Source organism: Salmo salar, chromosome 15 (assembly GCF_965601325.2).
Source record: "Salmo salar chromosome 15, fSalSal1, whole genome shotgun sequence".
Classification (NCBI taxonomy): Eukaryota; Metazoa; Chordata; class Actinopteri; order Salmoniformes; family Salmonidae; genus Salmo; species Salmo salar.
The window spans coordinates 92867783-92887238 of NC_138305.1; the positions used below are offsets into that span (position 1 = coordinate 92867783).

Consider the following 19456-nt stretch of genomic DNA (forward strand, 5'->3'; position numbering starts at 1 on the left):
TTTTCATTTTGTTTTTGGCAGACCAATTAAAAATACTCCCACAAATGGTGGGTATGTGATCCACTTAAATCAAAATGTATTGGTCACGTACACATATTATGCAAATTTTATCGCAGGTGCAGCGAAATGCTTATGTTTGTAGCTCCAACAGTGCAGTATACCTAAGAACACAAAACAATCGACACAAATCCCCCCCCCCCCAATTTTTTTTTTTATGAAGAAAAAATAAATCAGCACGAGCAATGTCAGAGTCCAGAATATACAGTGCATTCGGAAAGTATTCAGACCTCTTGACTTTTTCCACATTTTGATACTTTCCAGCCTTATTCTTAAATGGATTAAAAAATATATATATCCTCAATCTAAACACAACACCCAATAATGACAACGGGACAATTTTTTTTTTTTTTTATGTTTGCAAATGTATTTTAAATAAAAAACAGAAATACCTTATTTACATAAGTATTCAGACCCTTTGCTATGAGACTGGAAATTGAGCTCAGGTGCATCCTGTTTCCATTGATAATCCTTGAAATGTTTAATTGTGTCACGCCTGCTTCCGCTCTCCCCAGCATTACGCACTCCTGCCATCAGTATATACACCTGCCTTTCCCTGTCACGCGCATCAGCGATTATTGGACTCACGTGGACTCAATCTCCTCTGTCATTACCTTCCCTATATCTGTCTGGTTCCCTGCTCTATTCACTGTGCAGCATTACTTGTCATATGTGCTTGTTTATTTGTGTGCTGACACTGTTCCTGGTTTGTTGCCTGTCTGTTTTGTATTAAATGTCAACTCCCCGTACCTGCTTCTCATATTTAGCGTCAGTCCTTACAGATTGGAGACTGTGGTAAATTCAATTGATTGGACATGATTTGGAAAGGCACATACCTGTCTATATAAGGTCCCATAATTGACAGTGCATGTCAGAGCAAAAACCAAGCCATGAGGTCAAAGGAATTGTCCGTAGAGCTCAGAGACAGGATTATGTTGAGGCAAAGATCTGGGGAAGGGTACCAAAACATTTATGCAGCATTGAAAGTCCCCAAGAACACAGTGGCCGCCATCATTCTTAAATGGAAGAAGTTTGGAACCACCAAGACTCTTCCTAGAGCTGGCCGCCCGGCCATACTGAGCAATCAGGGGAGAAGGGCCTTGGTCAGGGAGGTGACCAAGAACACGATGGTCACTCTGACGGAGCTCCAGAGTTCCTCTGTGGAGATGGGAGAACATTCCAGAAGGACAACCATCTCTGCACCACTCCACCAATCAAGCCTTTATGGTAGAGTGGGCAGACAGAAGCCACTCCTCAGTAAAAGGCACATGACAGCCTGCTTGGAGTTTGCCAAAAGTCTCAGACCATGAGAAACAAGATTCTCTGGTCTGATGAAACCAAAATTAAACTCTTTGGCCTGAATGCCAAGCGTCACGTCTGGAGGAAACCTGGCACAGTGAAGCATGGTGGTGGCAGCATCATGCTGTGGGGATGTTTTTCAGCGGCAGGAACTGGGAGACTAGTCAGGATCAAGGGAAAGAAGAACGGAGCAAAGTACAGAGAAATCCTTGATGAAAACCTGCCCCAAAGTGCTCAGTACCTCAGACTGGGGCGAAGGTTCACCTTCAAACAGCACAACGACCCTAAGCACACAACCAAGACAACGCAGGAGTGGCTTCGGGACAAGTCTCTGAATGTCCTTGAGTAGCCCAGCCAGAGCCTGGACTTGAACCCAAACGAACATCTCTGGAGAGACCTGAAAATAGCTGTGCAGCAATGCTCCCCATCCAACCTGACAGAGCTTCTCTGCAGAGAAGAAGGGGAGAAACTCCCCAAATACAGGTGTGCTAAGCTTGTAGCGTCATACCCAAGAAGACTCAAGGCTGTAATCACTGCCAAGGGTGCTAAAAACAAAGTATTGAGTAAAGGCTCTGAATACTTATGTAAATGTGATATTTCCATGTACCAGTACGGAGAATTTTTTTTTAAATGAAATCTATGCATTCACTACTGTAAGTCGCTCTGGATAAGAGCGTCTGCTAAATGACTCAAATGTAAAATGCAAATGTTTTATTATGAGGTACTGTGTATAGATTGAAGAGAAAAAACAAACAATTGAATCAATTTTAGAACAAGGTTGTAACGTGGAAAGTCAAGGGGTCTGAATACATTCCGAATGTACTGTATGACCAGTGTTCAATGACTCTGTACATAGGTCAGCAGTCTCTAAGGTGCAGAGTAGAGTACCGAGTGGTAGCCGGCTAATAACAGTGACTAAGTTCAGGGCAGGGCACTGGGCGGAGGCCGGTTAGTGGTGACTATTTAACAGTCTGATAGGAGCTGGAGATAGAAGCTGTATTTCAGTCTCTCGGTCCCAGCTTTGATGCACCTGTACTGTCTCCGCCTTCTTGATGGTAGCGGAGTGAACAGGCCGTGAATCGGGGGGCCAAGACAAATTTCTGTTGCGCCTTCTTCACCACACTGTCTGTGTGGATGGACCATTTCAGGTTGTCAGTGATTTGCATGCCGAGAAAGTGAAACTTTTCACCCTTTCCATGCCGAGAAACGTGAAGCTTTTCACCCTCTCCACTGCAGCCCCGTTGATGTGGATGGGGGTGTGCTCTCTCTGCTGTCTCCTGAAGTCCACAATCAGATCCTTCATTTTGTTGACGTTGAAGGAGAGGTTATTTTCCTGGCACCCCTCCGCCATGGCTGTCTCGTCATTGTTGTTAATCAGGCCTACCACTGTTGTATCGTCTGCAAACTTGATGATTGAGTTGGAGACGTGTGTGGCTACGCAGTCATGGGTGAACAGGGAGTACAGGAGGGGGCTGAGCAAACACCCTTGTGGGGCCCCCGTGTTGAGGATCAGCGTGGCGGAGGTGTTGCTGCCTGGGGTTGGCCTGTCAGGAAGTCCAGGACCAAGTTGCACAGGTCGGGGTTCAGACCCAGGGCTCCAAGTTTAGTGATGAGCTTGAAGGGCACTATGGTGTTGAAGGCTGAGCTATAGTCAATGAACAGCATTCTTACATAGGTATTCCTCATGTCCAGATGGGATAGGGCAGTGTGCATTGCGATGGCGATTGTGTCATCCGTGGATCTGTTGGGGCGGTATGCAAATTTATAGCTCACATTCCTCATGAGCGGTGGTGCCCACGTTGGCGGCTCTGTATTTTCCTCGAATAAGGTGTTTAGCCTGTCCAGGAGTGAGTCGTCGGTTTCCTCGACATGGCTGGCTTCCCATTTATAAGAACAAATTGTTGTGTCTTTATAGAGACAAAATGTAAATGCTAGATTCTAGTAGATTTCGGAGGTGGAACTGCGTTAGAGCTGTCAAATGTGTCAAATCCACAAGTGGCTCCTTGCTTTATCTTATCACGGACACTACTATTGGATGCAACGAAACCACACATTTTTTATAATCTGAGAAATCCCATGCAGCCATGTTAGAAGTTCATGCATCTGTATTACAAGTTCAAGCACTTGAATGCCTGATATTCTATGTTCTACACCTCGATTAGACTGAAAACATGCATTAGCCTACACTTTCTGCTACCGTTTTGAGCTTCTAACGCGGTAGGGATAATAAGGAAAGGGGTGGTTTGTGACACACAAGATCAGCCCATAGGGGCGGCAGTGGTTAGAGTGTTGGGCCAGTAACCGAAAGGTTGCTAGATCGAATCCCCGAGCTGACAAATTAAAAATCTGTCGTTCTGCCCCTGAACAAGGCAGTTAACCCACTGTTTGGCTGTCATTGTAAATAAGAATTTGTTCTTAACTGACTTGCCTAGTTAAATAAAGGTTAAATAAAAACATTTAAAATACCGCAGTCACAGTGCCAAAACATCTGCTATAAGGATGTCTGCCAATGCTGGTTAACACTTGATCTGATTGAATTGAGGCATAGTAAATAGAAATAAACACAACAACTTATGGCATTGTCATCATTATCACACCTACATCATCATAAAGGATATTGCTGTTGTAGGGCCGGGCAGAGCTGGCTGGAGGGCATGAAGACCCTGTGGGTCAGTAGGAAGTCGCTCACGCAGGGATCTGTAGGCACACAGACAGAACAACACATAACACACTAACAAGGCCTAATGGCATTATGTGTCCCTCCCGCAGTCCCCGTGCTTCCTACCTGAAAACACAGGAACAATTTGAGTCATCTGATGTTGGCTTTTAGCGGACATAAAATAAATAGCCAGGAATGTGACTGACCTGATTCTGCCTGTTGTTTTCTGTCATTGTTGGCTGTTTCATGTGAATGACCCAAACAAACAGTTCCCATAAAACTATCTTTAAAGTTTGGCTGTGGATTCAGAGGTGAAGCTACTGTATGTTCATCCTGGTCACCAGATTGCTCACTATAGTGTGTCTTAAAAGAGGTACTCCTGTTCTTTGAACATAAAACAGTGGGAGTATGTCAGTGGTCTACTGACATAGAGGGGTCCAGCCACTATAGTAGAGAGATGTTTGGACTAAGGCAAGCCATACAGAATCATACCTATAGCATCATACCTACAGTATCATACCTATAGCATCATACCTACAGTATCATACCTACAGCATCATACCTATAGCATCATAGCTATAGCATCATACCTACAGTATCATACCTACAGTATCATACCTATAGCATCATACCTATAGCATCATACCTACAGTATCATACCTATAGCATCATACCTATAGCATCATACCTATAGCATCATACCTATAGCATCATAGCTATAGCATCATACCTATAGCATCATACCTACAGTATCATACCTATAGCATCATACCTACAGTATCATACCTACAGTATCATACCTATAGTATCATACCTATAGCATCATACCTACAGTATCATACCTATAGCATCATACCTACAGTATCATACCTACAGTATCATACCTATAGCATCATACCTATAGCATCATACCTACAGTATCATACCTATAGTATCATACCTATAGCATCATACCTATAGCATCATACCTACAGTATCATACCTATAGCATCATACCTACAGTATCATACCTACAGTATCATACCTATAGTATCATACCTATAGCATCATACCTACAGTATCATACCTACAGCATCATACCTACAGTATCATACCTACAGTATCATACCTATAGTATCATACCTATAGCATCATACCTACAGTATCATACCTACAGTATCATACCTACAGTATCATACCTATAGCATCATACCTATAGCATCATACCTACAGTATCATACCTATAGCATCATACCTATAGCATCATTGCCATTAGTATCCAACTTCACTGTCTCAAGCAGGTGTTCTAGGATCTTCTCTGGTGTTCCAGACATCACCGTATACCTGTGTGTTTGTGGGAGAGGGAGACAGAGAGAGAGAGAGGAGAGAGAGAGAGAGAGAGAGAGAGAGAGAGAGAGATAGAAAAAGAAGACAGGAAGAGGAAGAAAGTATAGGTATGTGTGTAGGCGTGTAGAGAGCAACAGGCAGACACTTTACTAAAGAGGCAGTCAGTCAGCATCACCAGCATCACATTCATTAAACCCAACGTTTGTTAAAACACTTGAGGTGAGATAAAGTGCAGTCCATTCAACTGAACAGGGTTGAAGTCCATTTCTGTGTTGAATCAACAATAGGTGAGCAGGTAACTGCCACAATTAACAACACTGTCCACAAAAATGGTACTGAAACGTGTTACACTCTACAGCAAAGAAATGTGTTTACATGACATTGGATTAACGCCTTGGATGAGTGTGTTCATTTAGGTTGAATGAAGAATCTAAAGTGCTTGTTTAACTATTGTTATACAGTATGCTGTATGAGAGGTGTGCGTGCCTTACTTGCTGATGTTTCCTGTCCCTCCCTGATTGGTCGACTCAGCCTTCTCCAGCACCAGCACAGCTTTCCCATGTTCCTCCAGACGCACAGTGTTAGCCTCCACATCCTGAAACACAGTCATACAGACTGTGTCTACTTACACACATACTGTATGAATGCACACAGGACAGTACACATCAGTATGAATACGATATGTACACAACATCAGGCTGTGACCAAACCCACCTTGAGGATGCGTATGAAGTCCTGTTTGTCGACTCGTAGGAAGTGGCAGTTGTCCTCTCTCAGGATGATGGTGGCTGCTCTGGGAGCATCGTTCACCAGGGCCAGCTGCCCAAAGTCTTCTCCCTCATGTAACGTCGTCACCAGACCCTGCATCACATACACGCACGTACACACACACACAAGGTATAAGTATGTAACTGTAAGTACAGTGTGAATACAATTCAAATGTAGTATTCAAATATTTATCAAAAGTGTGCATACTAAAGAATTGTGAACAAATAAGATACTTGGGGTAATGGCCTTACCTTTCCATGTGTGATGACATTGACTGAGCCCTTCCAGATGATGTACCAGGAAGTACCTTTGTCTCCCTGACTGAACACTGAGAAACACAGAGACACATAATCAGGGTTAATCACACCAGTCTCTCTCTCTCACACATCAGCATCTAAGTCAGTCATCTTCACAGGTAATGATGTACCAAAGGGCACTAAGTCCAGTGGTGGAAAAAGTACTCAATTGTCATACTTGAGTAAAAGTAATGAAACCTTAATAGAAAATTACTCAAGTAAAAGTGAAAGTCAGCCAGTAAAATACTACTTCAGTAAAAGTCTAAAAGTATTTGGTTTTAAATATACTTAAGTATCAAAAGTAAATGGAATCACTAAAATGTACTTAAGTATCAAAAGTAAAAGTATAAATCATTTCAATGTCCTTATATTAAGCAAACCAGACGGCACAATTTTCTTGTTTTTAATTTTATTTACGGATAGCCAGGGTCACACTCCAACACTCAGACATCATTTACAAACAAAGCATGTGTATTTAGTGAGTCTGTCAGATCAGAGGCAGTAGAGATGACCAGGGATGTTCTCTTGATAAGTGTGTGAATTGGACCATTTTCTTGTCAAAATGTAATGACTACTTTTGGGTATCAGGGAAAATGTATGGAGTAAAAATGACATTACTTTCTTTAGGAATGTAGTGAAGTAAATGTAAAAGTTGCCAAAAATATAAAATGTAAAGTAAAGTACAAATACCTCAAAAAACTACTTAAGTAGTACTTTAAATTATTTTTACTTATGTACTTTACACCACTGACTAAGTCCAACAAAAACGAAAGGCTGGGAGGCAAAATACTGGTGATCTGTATCTTCTTGTCCATGTTCACAAAGGTACACACGGCATTTAGGTTGACGTTTCTGTCAGGTCTGCCAACACACAGTTTCTCTGACAATCTAATGGACTGATTGTCCAAGATAAAGATGTTGAAATATTCCAGTGGGTTTCAGTTGGTTTTACATCAGTGGCAGGAATAATTAGTTATGCCTAAAGGACAGGTTAGTTGTATACTGCAGTGAGGGGGAGGATGGAAACAGAGACAGAGCATCTATAGCACTGTGGTAGTGATGTGGGCCCACCACAGTTCAAACAAACATCACAGATGACTATTACAGACTATCACACTCACATACTGTGCCTGCTTTGGCATGGGACTCAAACACCAACACTGCTGCCAACTCCTTACGCACCTACAAGAGGAAAAAGGAAAGGGAACAAGACAGTGTTGAACAGGGAGAGGTCAGAGGGAGGGGCAGTGTAAAGCTCTATGGGACATACAGTAGGGTTACTTCCTCCTCTCGGACCCAGATTAAACGGATTCCTGGATTTAAAACCACTTTTGATACTCTATTGAGGATTGCTTTTGCATCCCAGGAGTAGACTTAATCTGGATCCGGGAAACCGTCATCATGTGCAGGTTTGCTAGTCCACAGGAGGCTCAATCCACTTTCTAAGAACTGGGCCCATATTTAATTCACAAAGTGTCTAAGAGTAGGAGTACTGACCTAGAATCAGATCCCCCGGTCCAAATAATCTTATTCATTATGATCTATGAGGCAAAACTGACGCTGTATCAGTACTCCTACCTTGAGACTTTGAATACAGCCCATGGTGTAGCAGTTTCTTATTTCTACAGAACGTTCTGAACATCTTCTGACCAGACTCAGGCTGTATGCATCCTAAATGGCACCATATTCCCTATTACTACTTTTGACTAGAGCCCTATGTGCCTTGTTCAAAAGTAGTGCACTACATAGGGAAGAGTGTGACATTTAGGACTCAGCCAGCCCAGGGACAGAACAGGATGCTGTCACTCACGGAGGTGGAGAGATGAGCAGCAGCTTTGACATGAAGCAGCTCCTCATAGATCACTTCCAGGTCCTCAGCACTTCGCTGGCTGGGGCTACAAAGTCGAAGGGATATGGGCAGGTTACAATACTGTCGCAGGCTATGATTTAGAATAGGATGGGTTATGATAGGATAGGATAGAATACAAGTTCATTGTTCCCTTGACTTCAAGGGTAAAACAAACTTGATTCAGAAACACACTATAATAAAATGGAACTCACCATTTACGTAAAATCATGGTCAGAAGAGCATCTGGACCCATCTGGAGTAATAACGACAAACCCTCCTGCAGCTCTTCGTCTGATTGGTCCTTCTCATTGGTTGTGTGTTTCAGGTAGAGATTCTCATTGGCTGTGTGATTCAGTGCATCCTTCTCATTAGTCAAGTGGTTCAGTCCAATCTCCGAATCCAGGAAGCGGTAAAATTGAGTGTCTTTGTCATGGAAGTTTAACTCTTGCTTCACTACATTGTGATGATAGGAGACATTGAGTTTTTGTTACACTCACAGAGAGGAGTTGATTCTCACTGATCATATTTGATAATACATGATGATAATACTCTCACCCACTCTAATGAAAGTGAGGACTTGTTAAAAACAAGGACAATAACTATCACAAAATTTACAGTGACCAAAACTGCTATGGCTTGATTAAGAATTTTGAACTTTGATGAAAGAATTGCAGTTACTTTATATACACATCTAAAAGCAATCTCATTTACCATGAACAATGATTCCTTCGTCCACCAGGACTTGCCACATTCCAACTGCCTGGCTCCTTGATTGGAGGCATTTGTTTAGCTTCATCAGCCAGTCAACAAGATCTTTCCCTGAACAACATTGTCTGTAAGGAGGAGAGAGTGAGACCTCTACAAGGGAACTATACAAAGTAATAGTTATTGCAGTCATTGATATAGGAGGCCCAATACATACCTGTAGGTCTTCAGGTGATGCTTTCTGTCTCTGATCAGGTCAGGGTTACGCTCTATCAAGGCACTGTACACCACCCTGGCTGCCTTCAGAATACGATCAGACAGAAACTACAAGGGGTGAGAGCGAGAGAGAGAAAGAGAAAGAAATAGGGAGAGAGAGAGAGAGAGAGAGAGAGGGAAAGCTTATAAAATACTTGATACAAGTGAAATGTAGGCTTTGTACAAATCAAAAGATAATTGGACGATGGGTCTCTTTCTATGCTTATTATAGACACACAACCAACAATCCTTTATATGATGTGTTAAGATAGGAGATTCTAGGAATAAAGCAGAAATGTGAAATATCACAGAAGGTCTTGTTTATCAATAGAATAAGTGACAACAGTGACCTACTGCAGGCAGGAGTTAGAATGAAACGTGAAAAGCAAGTGTCAGAAAACATATCTTCTGAGAGGAGCATTATAGAAAGTAGACCATGTGTGATGTCACATACGTAACTAGTGTGAGTGGAGAGTTTTTCTTTGCGGGGGCCCTAATTGTGTGTGTGGGAGGCAAGCACACAACTAAATTCCCTCCGCATAAGAGAGAAGAGGTGGATGTCACTTGGCTATAGTGACAACTTTTCCTTTCTGACAGCTTTCACTTTCCTTCCACTTTCTCACGATCATTTAGAATAAAGAGTAAACACCCTTCTAATTTTACCCCCCCACTGTCTCTGTCTATGTCCTGCTCTACCACCCAAACAGGATATGGAATAAAACATTTAGAAAAAGAGTGTAAAAGCAATCAGTGATGCAGACCAAAGCTTATATAACTCACAACACATTGTGACTGTTGCTATGCTGTCTCTGTCCTACTTTTTCCTGTTAAGGCGCAACGTCCGTGACAAACTACTACATAACAATATTTACTCGATTTATTAATGAACTAGAACACTCTCTTTCACCTTCTTCTCCCTTTCTTATTTTCACTCCCTCCCACTCTGTAATTTCTTGCTCCTAAACTAGTCTTGTGATTCCACTAGTGACTCACACAGTTGCTTGTTTGTTCTTGGGCTTCTTTCAGGGCACTGTTTGTCCAAGGTGGTGGTCTTGAGATTCAGATTGAACTCAATGAACACCATTTCCTATGGCTTTTCTCTCCACTTGGCTTGGTTGTGGTATTCCAGTTTCCCTGTGAGGACCTTTTGCCTCTCTCTCCTTTCACTAGCCTGCCCTGGCCAATGGCTCTGGCTCCACGCCACTCAGGATGAAATGATTGGCTCTTGACCCGTAACTGATCTGCCGACTCAGGCCTCTGCGATGACAACATAACCTGACAGAACCTGGGGTTCTCATACAGCCAGACTCAAGTATTAAAGACCTCAGCAAAATTTCAAAGAAAGTGTTTTCAGAACCATGGACAAAGGAATGGAAGTTCATAGAGACACACCTGCTGTGTGAGAAGTTAACTGAGGGATCCTAAACCCTCCCTTCTCTTCCCCTTCATCCACCAGTTTTCTCATTGGCTGTTTTATTCAAAGACTGTAGGCATCATTCTGAACCTCTCAGCCTCTCCTCTAGCATCTGATGTGCCCCCCATTCCCAGGCCTGCAGACTGGCTCTACTGGTTGTGCTTGCTGGAGGTCACTACTATTCCCATGTGCCCTGACTGTCCCTGTGGGACCACTAGCTACCACCATGTCCTTAGGCAGGTTACCTCTGACCTTTGACACTGAGATAATAATCTCCAAATGCATAAATCCCCTATCATCATTGCAACCAGGCTGGCATTTCTACTGTGGCTGTGTACCGTTTGCTATCTTAAACACAGTGTTATTAATAAAACAGACCAAAACATAACCTTTCCTACAGTACATCCTGGGTACAGAATGTCACTTCCTAACCTTGATCATAGACAATAAAAAAGAAAGGCAGTGTGTCATTGATCCTGTATGTCTAGTTCTTCACTTGATTGTTCTGACGGCATGTGTCAGGTTACAGAGTAAACACTTTTCACACAGGTGTGCCAGTGCCAGTGAATGACATACTGTACTTACTGTAGACGTGGCCCACTCTCTCACTGCTCTCTTTGACGTTTCAGCTCCGGAAGAGATTGACTATGTGCTTTAGATAAACATTAATAAAAAAACGTCTTATTGAGACCAAGTAAAGTCTGCCTTTGATGGCTATGTCTGTGTTTGAATGGTGTAGCATCACAAAAGGGCTTTACCCTGAACATCTGGGCCTGTTAAAACGGTTTATGGGTTGGATGTCTCTGACAATAGCTAATGTGGTCTGCGGTAATGCCCACAAAAAAAAGAATCACTGTTTGGTAACTTCATTCTTCGGGCTCAGTGAGAGTTACTGTTTTAATTAGTGAGAGTTACTGTTTAAAAGACATTTTAAAACGCAATTCCTGCAATTCTACACAGTTTCACATTACTTATTATGCATCTGTAAGCTGTTAGTGTCTTAACGACCGTTCCACAGGTGAATGTTCATTCATTGTTTATGGTTCATTGAACAAGCATGGGAAACCGTGTTTAAACCTTTTACAATGAAGATCTGTGAAGTTATTTGGATTTTTACGAATGATCTTTGAAAGACATGGTCCTGAAAGAGTGCCGTTTCTTTTTTTGCTGAGTTTATTTACCATATCAAATGGAGACAGAAACATAAACCCTTTAGTTTATCACAAGTAGACATAATTGCAAATGATTAAATCCTTCCAATAGAAATTTTAAAAAACATTTAGTTACGAATTGAACATTAATTAAATGAGTTGACTCTTCACATGGGATGATTTCACTGAACAACAAAAGAAAGGGAATATTGAATGATCGGCAATGATCCATCGCATCTGTAAAATGAAAGTCTAGAAACTAAAGCTTTGGTTGTCTTCCTCTCAGGCTTCCATATCTTCTCCCTGGACCTCCTCAATGTCCACCTCTTGAACATCAGACTCTGAAGCCTCATCTTCACTGTCACTTTCCAACCTTGTTGAGGATGGCTCAAGGTTCACTGTTATAAGCTAACTTTTTTGATGAATGTAAGCAAAATTCCAAAAATTCAAGGGCTTAACTTCACATGGAAAGATTCCGACCCTTTGCAATCCTAGTTCTTATGCTGACATTGCTTCCAGGGGCAGTTTGGAACTGTGTTGCAACTGAGGACAGATGTTTTTTATGTGCTACACGCTTCAGCCGTGAGCTTGTGTGGCCTACCAATTCGTGGCTGAGACGTTGTTTCTCCTAGAAGTTTCCACTTCGCAATAACAGCACTTACAGTTGACCAGGGCAGCTCTAGCAGGACAGAAACTTGACAAACTGACTTGTTGGAAAGGTGGCATCCTATGACGGTACCACATTGAAAGTCACTGAGCTCTTCAGTAGAGCCATTCTACTGCTAATGTTTGTCTATATAGATTGCATGGATGTGTGCTTGATTTTATACACCTGTCAGCAATGGGTGTGGCTGAAATAGCCGAATCCACTCAATTGAAGGGGTGTCCACATACTTTTGCATATATATTGTAATTAAATAACAATTAACTCGTACCCCTGCACATCGACTCAGTACTGGTACTCCTTGTATATAGCCCTGTTATTATTATGCACTGTGTATTTATTCCTCGATTCACTATCTATATTTAAAAATATATACATCTTTAGGCTGTTGCTACAGATAAGGAGTTTTCGCCCACGCCCCGCAGGAAAACTCTTTCTTAAATCTATCACACCACCAAAATTACATTCATTTCCAATGAAACGCTGCGTTTGCCTTGCAGCATTGCGTTGCAGAGGCAGTACGTTCGGTGTGAGGCATACGTTGGATTTATCAAACTGTATGTGTTGACGGCGTAACAGAAATGGTTGCAGGTGAATATTGAACTTTTGTTGCACACATGTCCAGATGATGCTGCATACCATTTTGCACCACCACAGTCACCGTCGGTGTGATCGAGGCGTAAAACGGATCCGGATCACGCTGGGCGCATGTTATTTTTACGCACACATTCACACTCCCTTTTAAGTTTTGGTCTTTACGCACCCTCTTCTGAACAGCTGAAATACAAACCCTGCGGATATTTGAAATAACATTTCAAAACATATATATTATAAAAGACTACAATCTTCTCTCTTTGTTGTAACGTATATTCTAGTTGCACAAGCAGGACGTCGTCTCTATACTTTGGAGAAAAAACAATCAGCTATTTGTGTGGGGATGTAGGCTAATCTTTATAGTTGCTGCCATATTGTAGTTTCTGAAAAATTAACTACTTTACTGTCTGCCTGCTCAGTTTAGACAATGTTTGTAACGGTGATTAAAAAAAATAACATTCAAATCGCTAATTACACTGCGTGTCTGTTACTTGCTGCGTTCCACCTCTGAGCTGCCGAACGTTCTAGGCAGCGAGCGTGTAATCCGGACCGGTAAAAATAGTCGGACAATGGGCGAGTTCGTTTTGCATTGCCCGGTGCCATAGTTATGCCGTATATGCATCGTTAGCCATATATGCTGATATTGTGGCGAGAGTAAATAGGGGCATGTAACTCAGCAGTTTATAAGAACATGAAATCGCTAGACTGCCTGTTTGTGTCGTGCTTATGTTTGCAATACTGACAACAGCGTTTGTACGAACATGTCGATAATGTATTTCTCGGCATGTACTGTAGCCTACTCTCCTTCTGAAAAACTGTACATCGCGCTTATGTTTACTGAGGCATGGGATGCAATAGTTAGAAAGAACAGCGTTGTGTACAACATGTAGTTCGTAGGAAATCGTGTGTATGCTTTGTAGCCTACTGAGGGAATGAAATAGTTCGAACAGTGTTGTATACAACACGAAGTTTGTAGTCCACACCAGAGACCAGACAAAGACGACCAACGTGAGGTGGGGGCAGCGGAGCACTCAGCACAGTAGCTATGTAGGCAGCGGAGTGGGCACTCAGTAATTAAAAAATAAATAAATAAACACTTCCAGGGGGACCACAAACAAATAAATGAATCACTGAGTGTGGTGTGTGGGTTTACTGAACTACTTCCTCTTGTCTGTGTTAAACGCTATAGTTTCCACTACTGTATGAAAGTTTCCTCTGTGGGTGAGTCTACAGTCTCCCTCTGTGCTGTGACCTTGGTGGGCTGTGTTGCCTTGAGGTTCTCTCTGGAACATGACTATCTGGAGGGAGACGTGTAGCATCACGAAGGTGGGCAGAGAGGAGCTGTAGACAAGACCAAGTCAGACTTTCTGAGGGGTGAAAGTTTCCCATCAGCATACTTCCTGCCCCACTTCAGAAATACCTTGCAACAGCACTGGATTTTTAATATATATATTTTTTTACTTCAAACAGGATGTGACAATTTAGGTCAAAAGCTCTTATGACCAGTACTTGCAAAAGACATGACGGCATTGATAAGAAGTGTTTTAACTGTGTGTCCTGTATGTGAATATACCTAGCACCAAACCCAAACCACCAGACATCAATCCCCATCTCGATCATTATTAGATAGTAGGTGCAGTGCTCTACTGACTTGGAATGTGTTTCTTTACATTACATTTACATTGTTTCTATAGACTCCACTGCTCAAGCAGTGATGGAAGATATTAGAAACACAAAAGTAACAGGTTCAGCAGTTACAGAGGATGCCAATGCTGTACCTCTGTACATCAATAGAGGCTGGCACAATGCCACATAAAACTGCCCTGGAGAAAAGGTTAGTTGGGAATACAGCCTGAAGGCAGGGCCATGTCTGTTGTCATCACGTTGTGGTTGGCATATAATTGAGATTACTAAAATTGTTGTAGAATGTCATGCAGGGCTGTGCACAGACCTTTCAGGGGACAGGTGCTCAAAATAAAAAAAGGCACATTTTTTACATCGGGAAAAGAGGGTAGGCTATCAGTTGATCACTGATTTTTATTGATGTAAATCTGCTAGCTTGATAAATCGCAGTTAGTAAAAAAATGATCTTCAATGATCTTAAACACACTAAATTAATTGGGTAAAGTGTTATGAAATGTAATGTCATGTAATATTTTAAATTGTATATAACTACCTTAATGCTGCTGGACCCCAGGAAAATAAGATGCTGCCTTGTCAAATAAAATACAAATAATAACTTCATAATATATCCTAATTTTCATAATGTTCTAGCTCATGATATATGGCTAGCTTGCTGGCTAGTGGCTTGTGTGGATATTTTAGTATATGGTGGTTAGAGTCGATACTACCTGTGTTCAGTGTCAATCGGGAGGTACCTGAACTAAAGTGAGTGAGAGAGGAACATAACCTGGGGAGCTCTGAGGAACCAGAAGAAAGAACTAGTGGCATAGAGCAGTAGAGAAGAGGCGCTTACAGAAGTTGCACACATGGGGACCAGCTAAGATAGTTTTGCATCTCATGCAATTCTATGTCATTTAACATGCCTGGAGACTTTGACAGAATCTATTTTAAAACCCCACAAACTATCTAAATGACAGGCTACTTAGACACTGACAAACGGAGAATCTGACATCAATAAAAACAACCTCATCTTGAATCCATCAATAGCCTCGGCCTAGGTGTGTGGAGACACATATTGTACAATATGAGGAGGAAATTATAGTCCTAAAAAAGCTTTCCAGTTTCACTGACTCACCCAATGATGTGCAGCTCACTCTCAGGCGAGTGCCAAAAGCCTACCTCTCCTCTGTTTTACTTTGTAAAACAATGCTCGCTCAATATGCCTACTATAAAACTTCAATTAATAGCCCGGGTGTTTATTTGCTTAAATCACTGAACACAACAGGTGCTTATTAGAGACAGGCTTCTATTTGAGCCAGCAATCTATTTCCTTAATGCGCACAGCTTTTGCTTATTTGGATATGTAATTGTTTAATGAATTATATTTTGAAAAAAATATCATTCTCTTTGAATGTGCATTTCTGGGGGTCTGTACTCCAGAAGTTATTGACTGTTTTTGTGCTTGCCAGTTAACTAGCAGTTCTCAGCTGTTAGCAGCCAATGGCTAGCAGTTTCTTTCTGGGAGAAAAACGAATAATTGCCATAATTTTTTCAAGTCATTACTGAATTACTTAATGTAGCAAATCAAACATTAAACCTAAAAAATGTATGGTAACCTCATAAACAATGCATATAGACCAGTGGGGGCTGCTGAAGGGGAGGACGGCTCATAATAATGTCTGGAACGGCGCTAATGGAATGGCATGAAAACCTGGAAACCATGTGTTATATGTATTTGATACCATTCCACCTATTCCGCTCCAGCCATTATCATGAGCCCGTCCTCCCCAATTAAGGAGCCACCAACCTCCTGTGATATAGACCTGGTGTTTATTTGAAGCAGGTGTTTATTTGCTGAAATGTATGCCATTGCCTGGCTATTAAAAGTGACAGGCGGCTATTTGAGACCACGTTTAATTGAAGTTTTACAGCATTTGGAAGTTGATGAAATATTTTGGTAGCCTACAGCAGACAGATTAGAGTCTTCTTTTTTCAGCAGTAGCCATTTGCTTTCCAACCTGTGTTTTCCTGCGATTGTATTTGAAAAATTGCAAAAGGCCTGTTTTGTCTGCATGCTGTTCACTGACAGATTTGGTGCGCGTTCCCGACTGTAGGCTATGCCTTGTTATTAGGCTACACAACATCCACAGCTAGGCTGTGGCTAAATTATAGGACTACCCATGGTGTAGTAAGCTTTTCAGAATGATTTCATTTCTTCCTGAGCAGACAGCAGTAATTTCAGAACGTTGGTAAATTTATTAACATGTTATAGCAGCACCTCCAGCCCCCTTTCCGCGGCTATGGTTCTATAAGGAAATAAATGATGAAGTGCTGCTGTCAACCAAACTGCATATTATTGATGATATAAATGATGAAGTGTTATCAAGTGTTAAAATGTTATGCTGCTGTGGCAGTACTTCTGATATTCAAAGTAGCTAGCTTGCTACACACACTCAACGAACCAGTGACCGCATTTCAAGCCCTGCATATTTGGATAACTGGAGTGCGCAACCTCCGTATAGGGCAGACCAGAAACTGTATACAAAAAAATGTAATATATATAGAGTATATATACCACCACCCAAAAGGGGACTTGGCGAGTGAGAGGGCAAAGGGACAAGGGCTCGGGCACAGGTAGACCCCTATCTAGTAGTGCCTGATGTCATGTTTGTTTTTGGATCATCATTTTGAGGCTTAATGTATGTTGGAGATCTTATGACATGACCCAGTAATGTGGGACATCATTTGATGCAATATGACACAACATGGGCCTATCAGTAAATGTTTAACCCTAAAGACCTAAAGATTCAAGAGGTTAACTACACTACATTCAATATTTAGTGTACTTTCATTCACCATTTCCACTATGTTTCTAATCTATGGTATTTCTATGGTGTAACAGATGATTTAAGGGTGAGGTCAAAATGGCTGAAATGAATAACGTTCCTACTCAGTGACCTTGTTGTTTCTCTTCTCAGAAAGATTGTGATTCATCAGAAGATTCATCAGAAGCCAGAGCAGAATGATTTAGGACTAAGGCTAGCTGTAGGGATGTGATGTACATACAATCCAAAAAGTGTTCCAAAAGGGTTCTCGGCTGTCCCCATAGGATAACCCTTTTTGGTTCCAGGTAGAACAATTTTTTCCCCCAGGTAGAACTCTTTTTGGTTTCCATGTAGAACCCTCTTTGGAAAGGGTTTTACATTGAACCCAAAAGGGTTCTCCCTGGAACCAAAAAACTGTTCTTCAAAGGGTTCTCCTATGGGACAGCCGAAGAACCATTTTAGGTTCTAAATAGCACCTTTTTTTCTAAGAGTGTATTGTGGGCGGCAGGTAGCCTAGTGGTTAAGAGTGTTGGGTCAGTAACTGACTTGCTGGTTTGAATCCCAGAGCTGATTAGGTGAAAAATCTGTCGATGTGCCCTTGAGCAAGGCACTTAACCCTAATTGCTTCTGTAAGTCAATCTGGATAAGAACATCTGCTAAAATGTAAATGCTCTCTCTCTCTGTGTTGCTCTCACTGTCCCTGGACTGGCATACTATGTACCTGTTTCATGGTGTCCTGTGTGTCAAGAGCCTCTGGCAGGGGGGTCTATGGGAAAAAAGAAAGACATATGTACTATTAAATAATTTCACTCTCCATCATAGGTTCACATCCTGTTCAGAAGGCCTATAATATCAAGGCATTGCTGAAAAATAAGGCCTAAACACCATCCTGTAGACTAATTCCCACTTCCTCTTTTAACGTTTTATAACTCTTATTTTATGATCTACTTACAGCCTCTCTACATGTGTTCCCAAGCCAGCTGCTAAATTACATGATATAGATGGGGTCTGCTAGCTGAGGTGTCAGAGGAGTTACACAGTCACTTAACATTGGCCTTTGTTCAGGCCACTCTCTCCTGTATCTTTCCAGGTCTGGTTAACTGGTGAGTGCTTAGTGCCTTGCCTTGAGGGCTACTCAGAAGAAAAGACAGACGACGTAACATACAGGTCCTATATTTTCACTGTGTCACAGTGTGGGATCATCAGCTTAATCGATGAGAACAATAGAAATATGAAATGTGACGTTTCCCTCAGCTCCATTACTGCAGTCAGAACACTATATGGACTGGGAAAGATAGAGACGGATAAGAAGGTGATAGTGGGTAAACAGCTGTCTGCTTCAACAGACACATTTCTGTAATCTATAAAGAATATAGACGATAAAGTATTCTTCTTCCATCCCCTTTACTTCGATATTGTTCTATTTTCTTTTCTTATTATTTTACTGGATAGTGTTTCTTCTTGTCACGTCCTGACCAGTATAAGGGGTTATTTGTTATTGTAGTTTGGTCAGGCCGTGGCAGGGGTGTGTTTGTTTTGTGTTGTCGGGGTTTTTGGGTTATGTTCTATGTTTTGTATTTCTATGTTCTATTTTCTATTTTTTCTATTTTTATGTGTAGTTTATTGTTTTGACCTTCAATTGGAGGCAGCTGTTCCTCGTTGCCTCTAATTGAAGGTCCTATTTAGTAGGGGTGTTTTTCATGGGGTTTTTGTGGGTAGTTGTTCCTTGTATAGCTGTAAGCCTTACAGGACTGTTTATCGTCGTTGTTTTTGTATACGTGTGTTTTGTTTTTCCTTCTTTCTGCCAAATAAAAGAAGATGAGTATACATATTCCCGCTGCGTTTTGGTCAAATCCATACGACACCCGTGACACTTCTGTTAAGTCTGGTGTACAATGCTCCTTCTCCACGCTAACACTCCACCCTTCATTTCTGTTGACAGAGTGTGCTGGTTGTCTTCCAGCCAACCCT

General features: G+C 41.7%; 1 protein-coding gene across 3 annotated transcripts in view; it reads right to left on the reverse strand.

Annotated features, from left to right (window-relative positions):
• The window catches only part of LOC106572513 (rap guanine nucleotide exchange factor 3), a 45700-nt gene that overhangs the window by 15279 nt on the left and 10965 nt on the right, over positions 1-19456 (reverse strand). For all 3 annotated transcript variants that reach the window (XR_001321139.3, XM_014146742.3, XM_014146743.3), the window contains 11 exons: positions 18207-18251; positions 9177-9283; positions 8966-9087; positions 8467-8707; positions 8216-8300; positions 7527-7587; positions 6361-6437; positions 6056-6202; positions 5833-5936; positions 5250-5338; positions 3975-4053 (listed from right to left, as the gene is read on the reverse strand). Coding sequence is in view for 2 of the 3 variants with exons in the window: in XM_014146742.3 (XP_014002217.1) it covers positions 3975-4053; positions 5250-5338; positions 5833-5936; positions 6056-6202; positions 6361-6437; positions 7527-7587; positions 8216-8300; positions 8467-8707; positions 8966-9087; positions 9177-9283; positions 18207-18251 (1157 nt within the window). In the remaining variant the exon portion in view is untranslated. The remainder of the gene's footprint in view (positions 1-3974; positions 4054-5249; positions 5339-5832; positions 5937-6055; positions 6203-6360; positions 6438-7526; positions 7588-8215; positions 8301-8466; positions 8708-8965; positions 9088-9176; positions 9284-18206; positions 18252-19456) is intronic.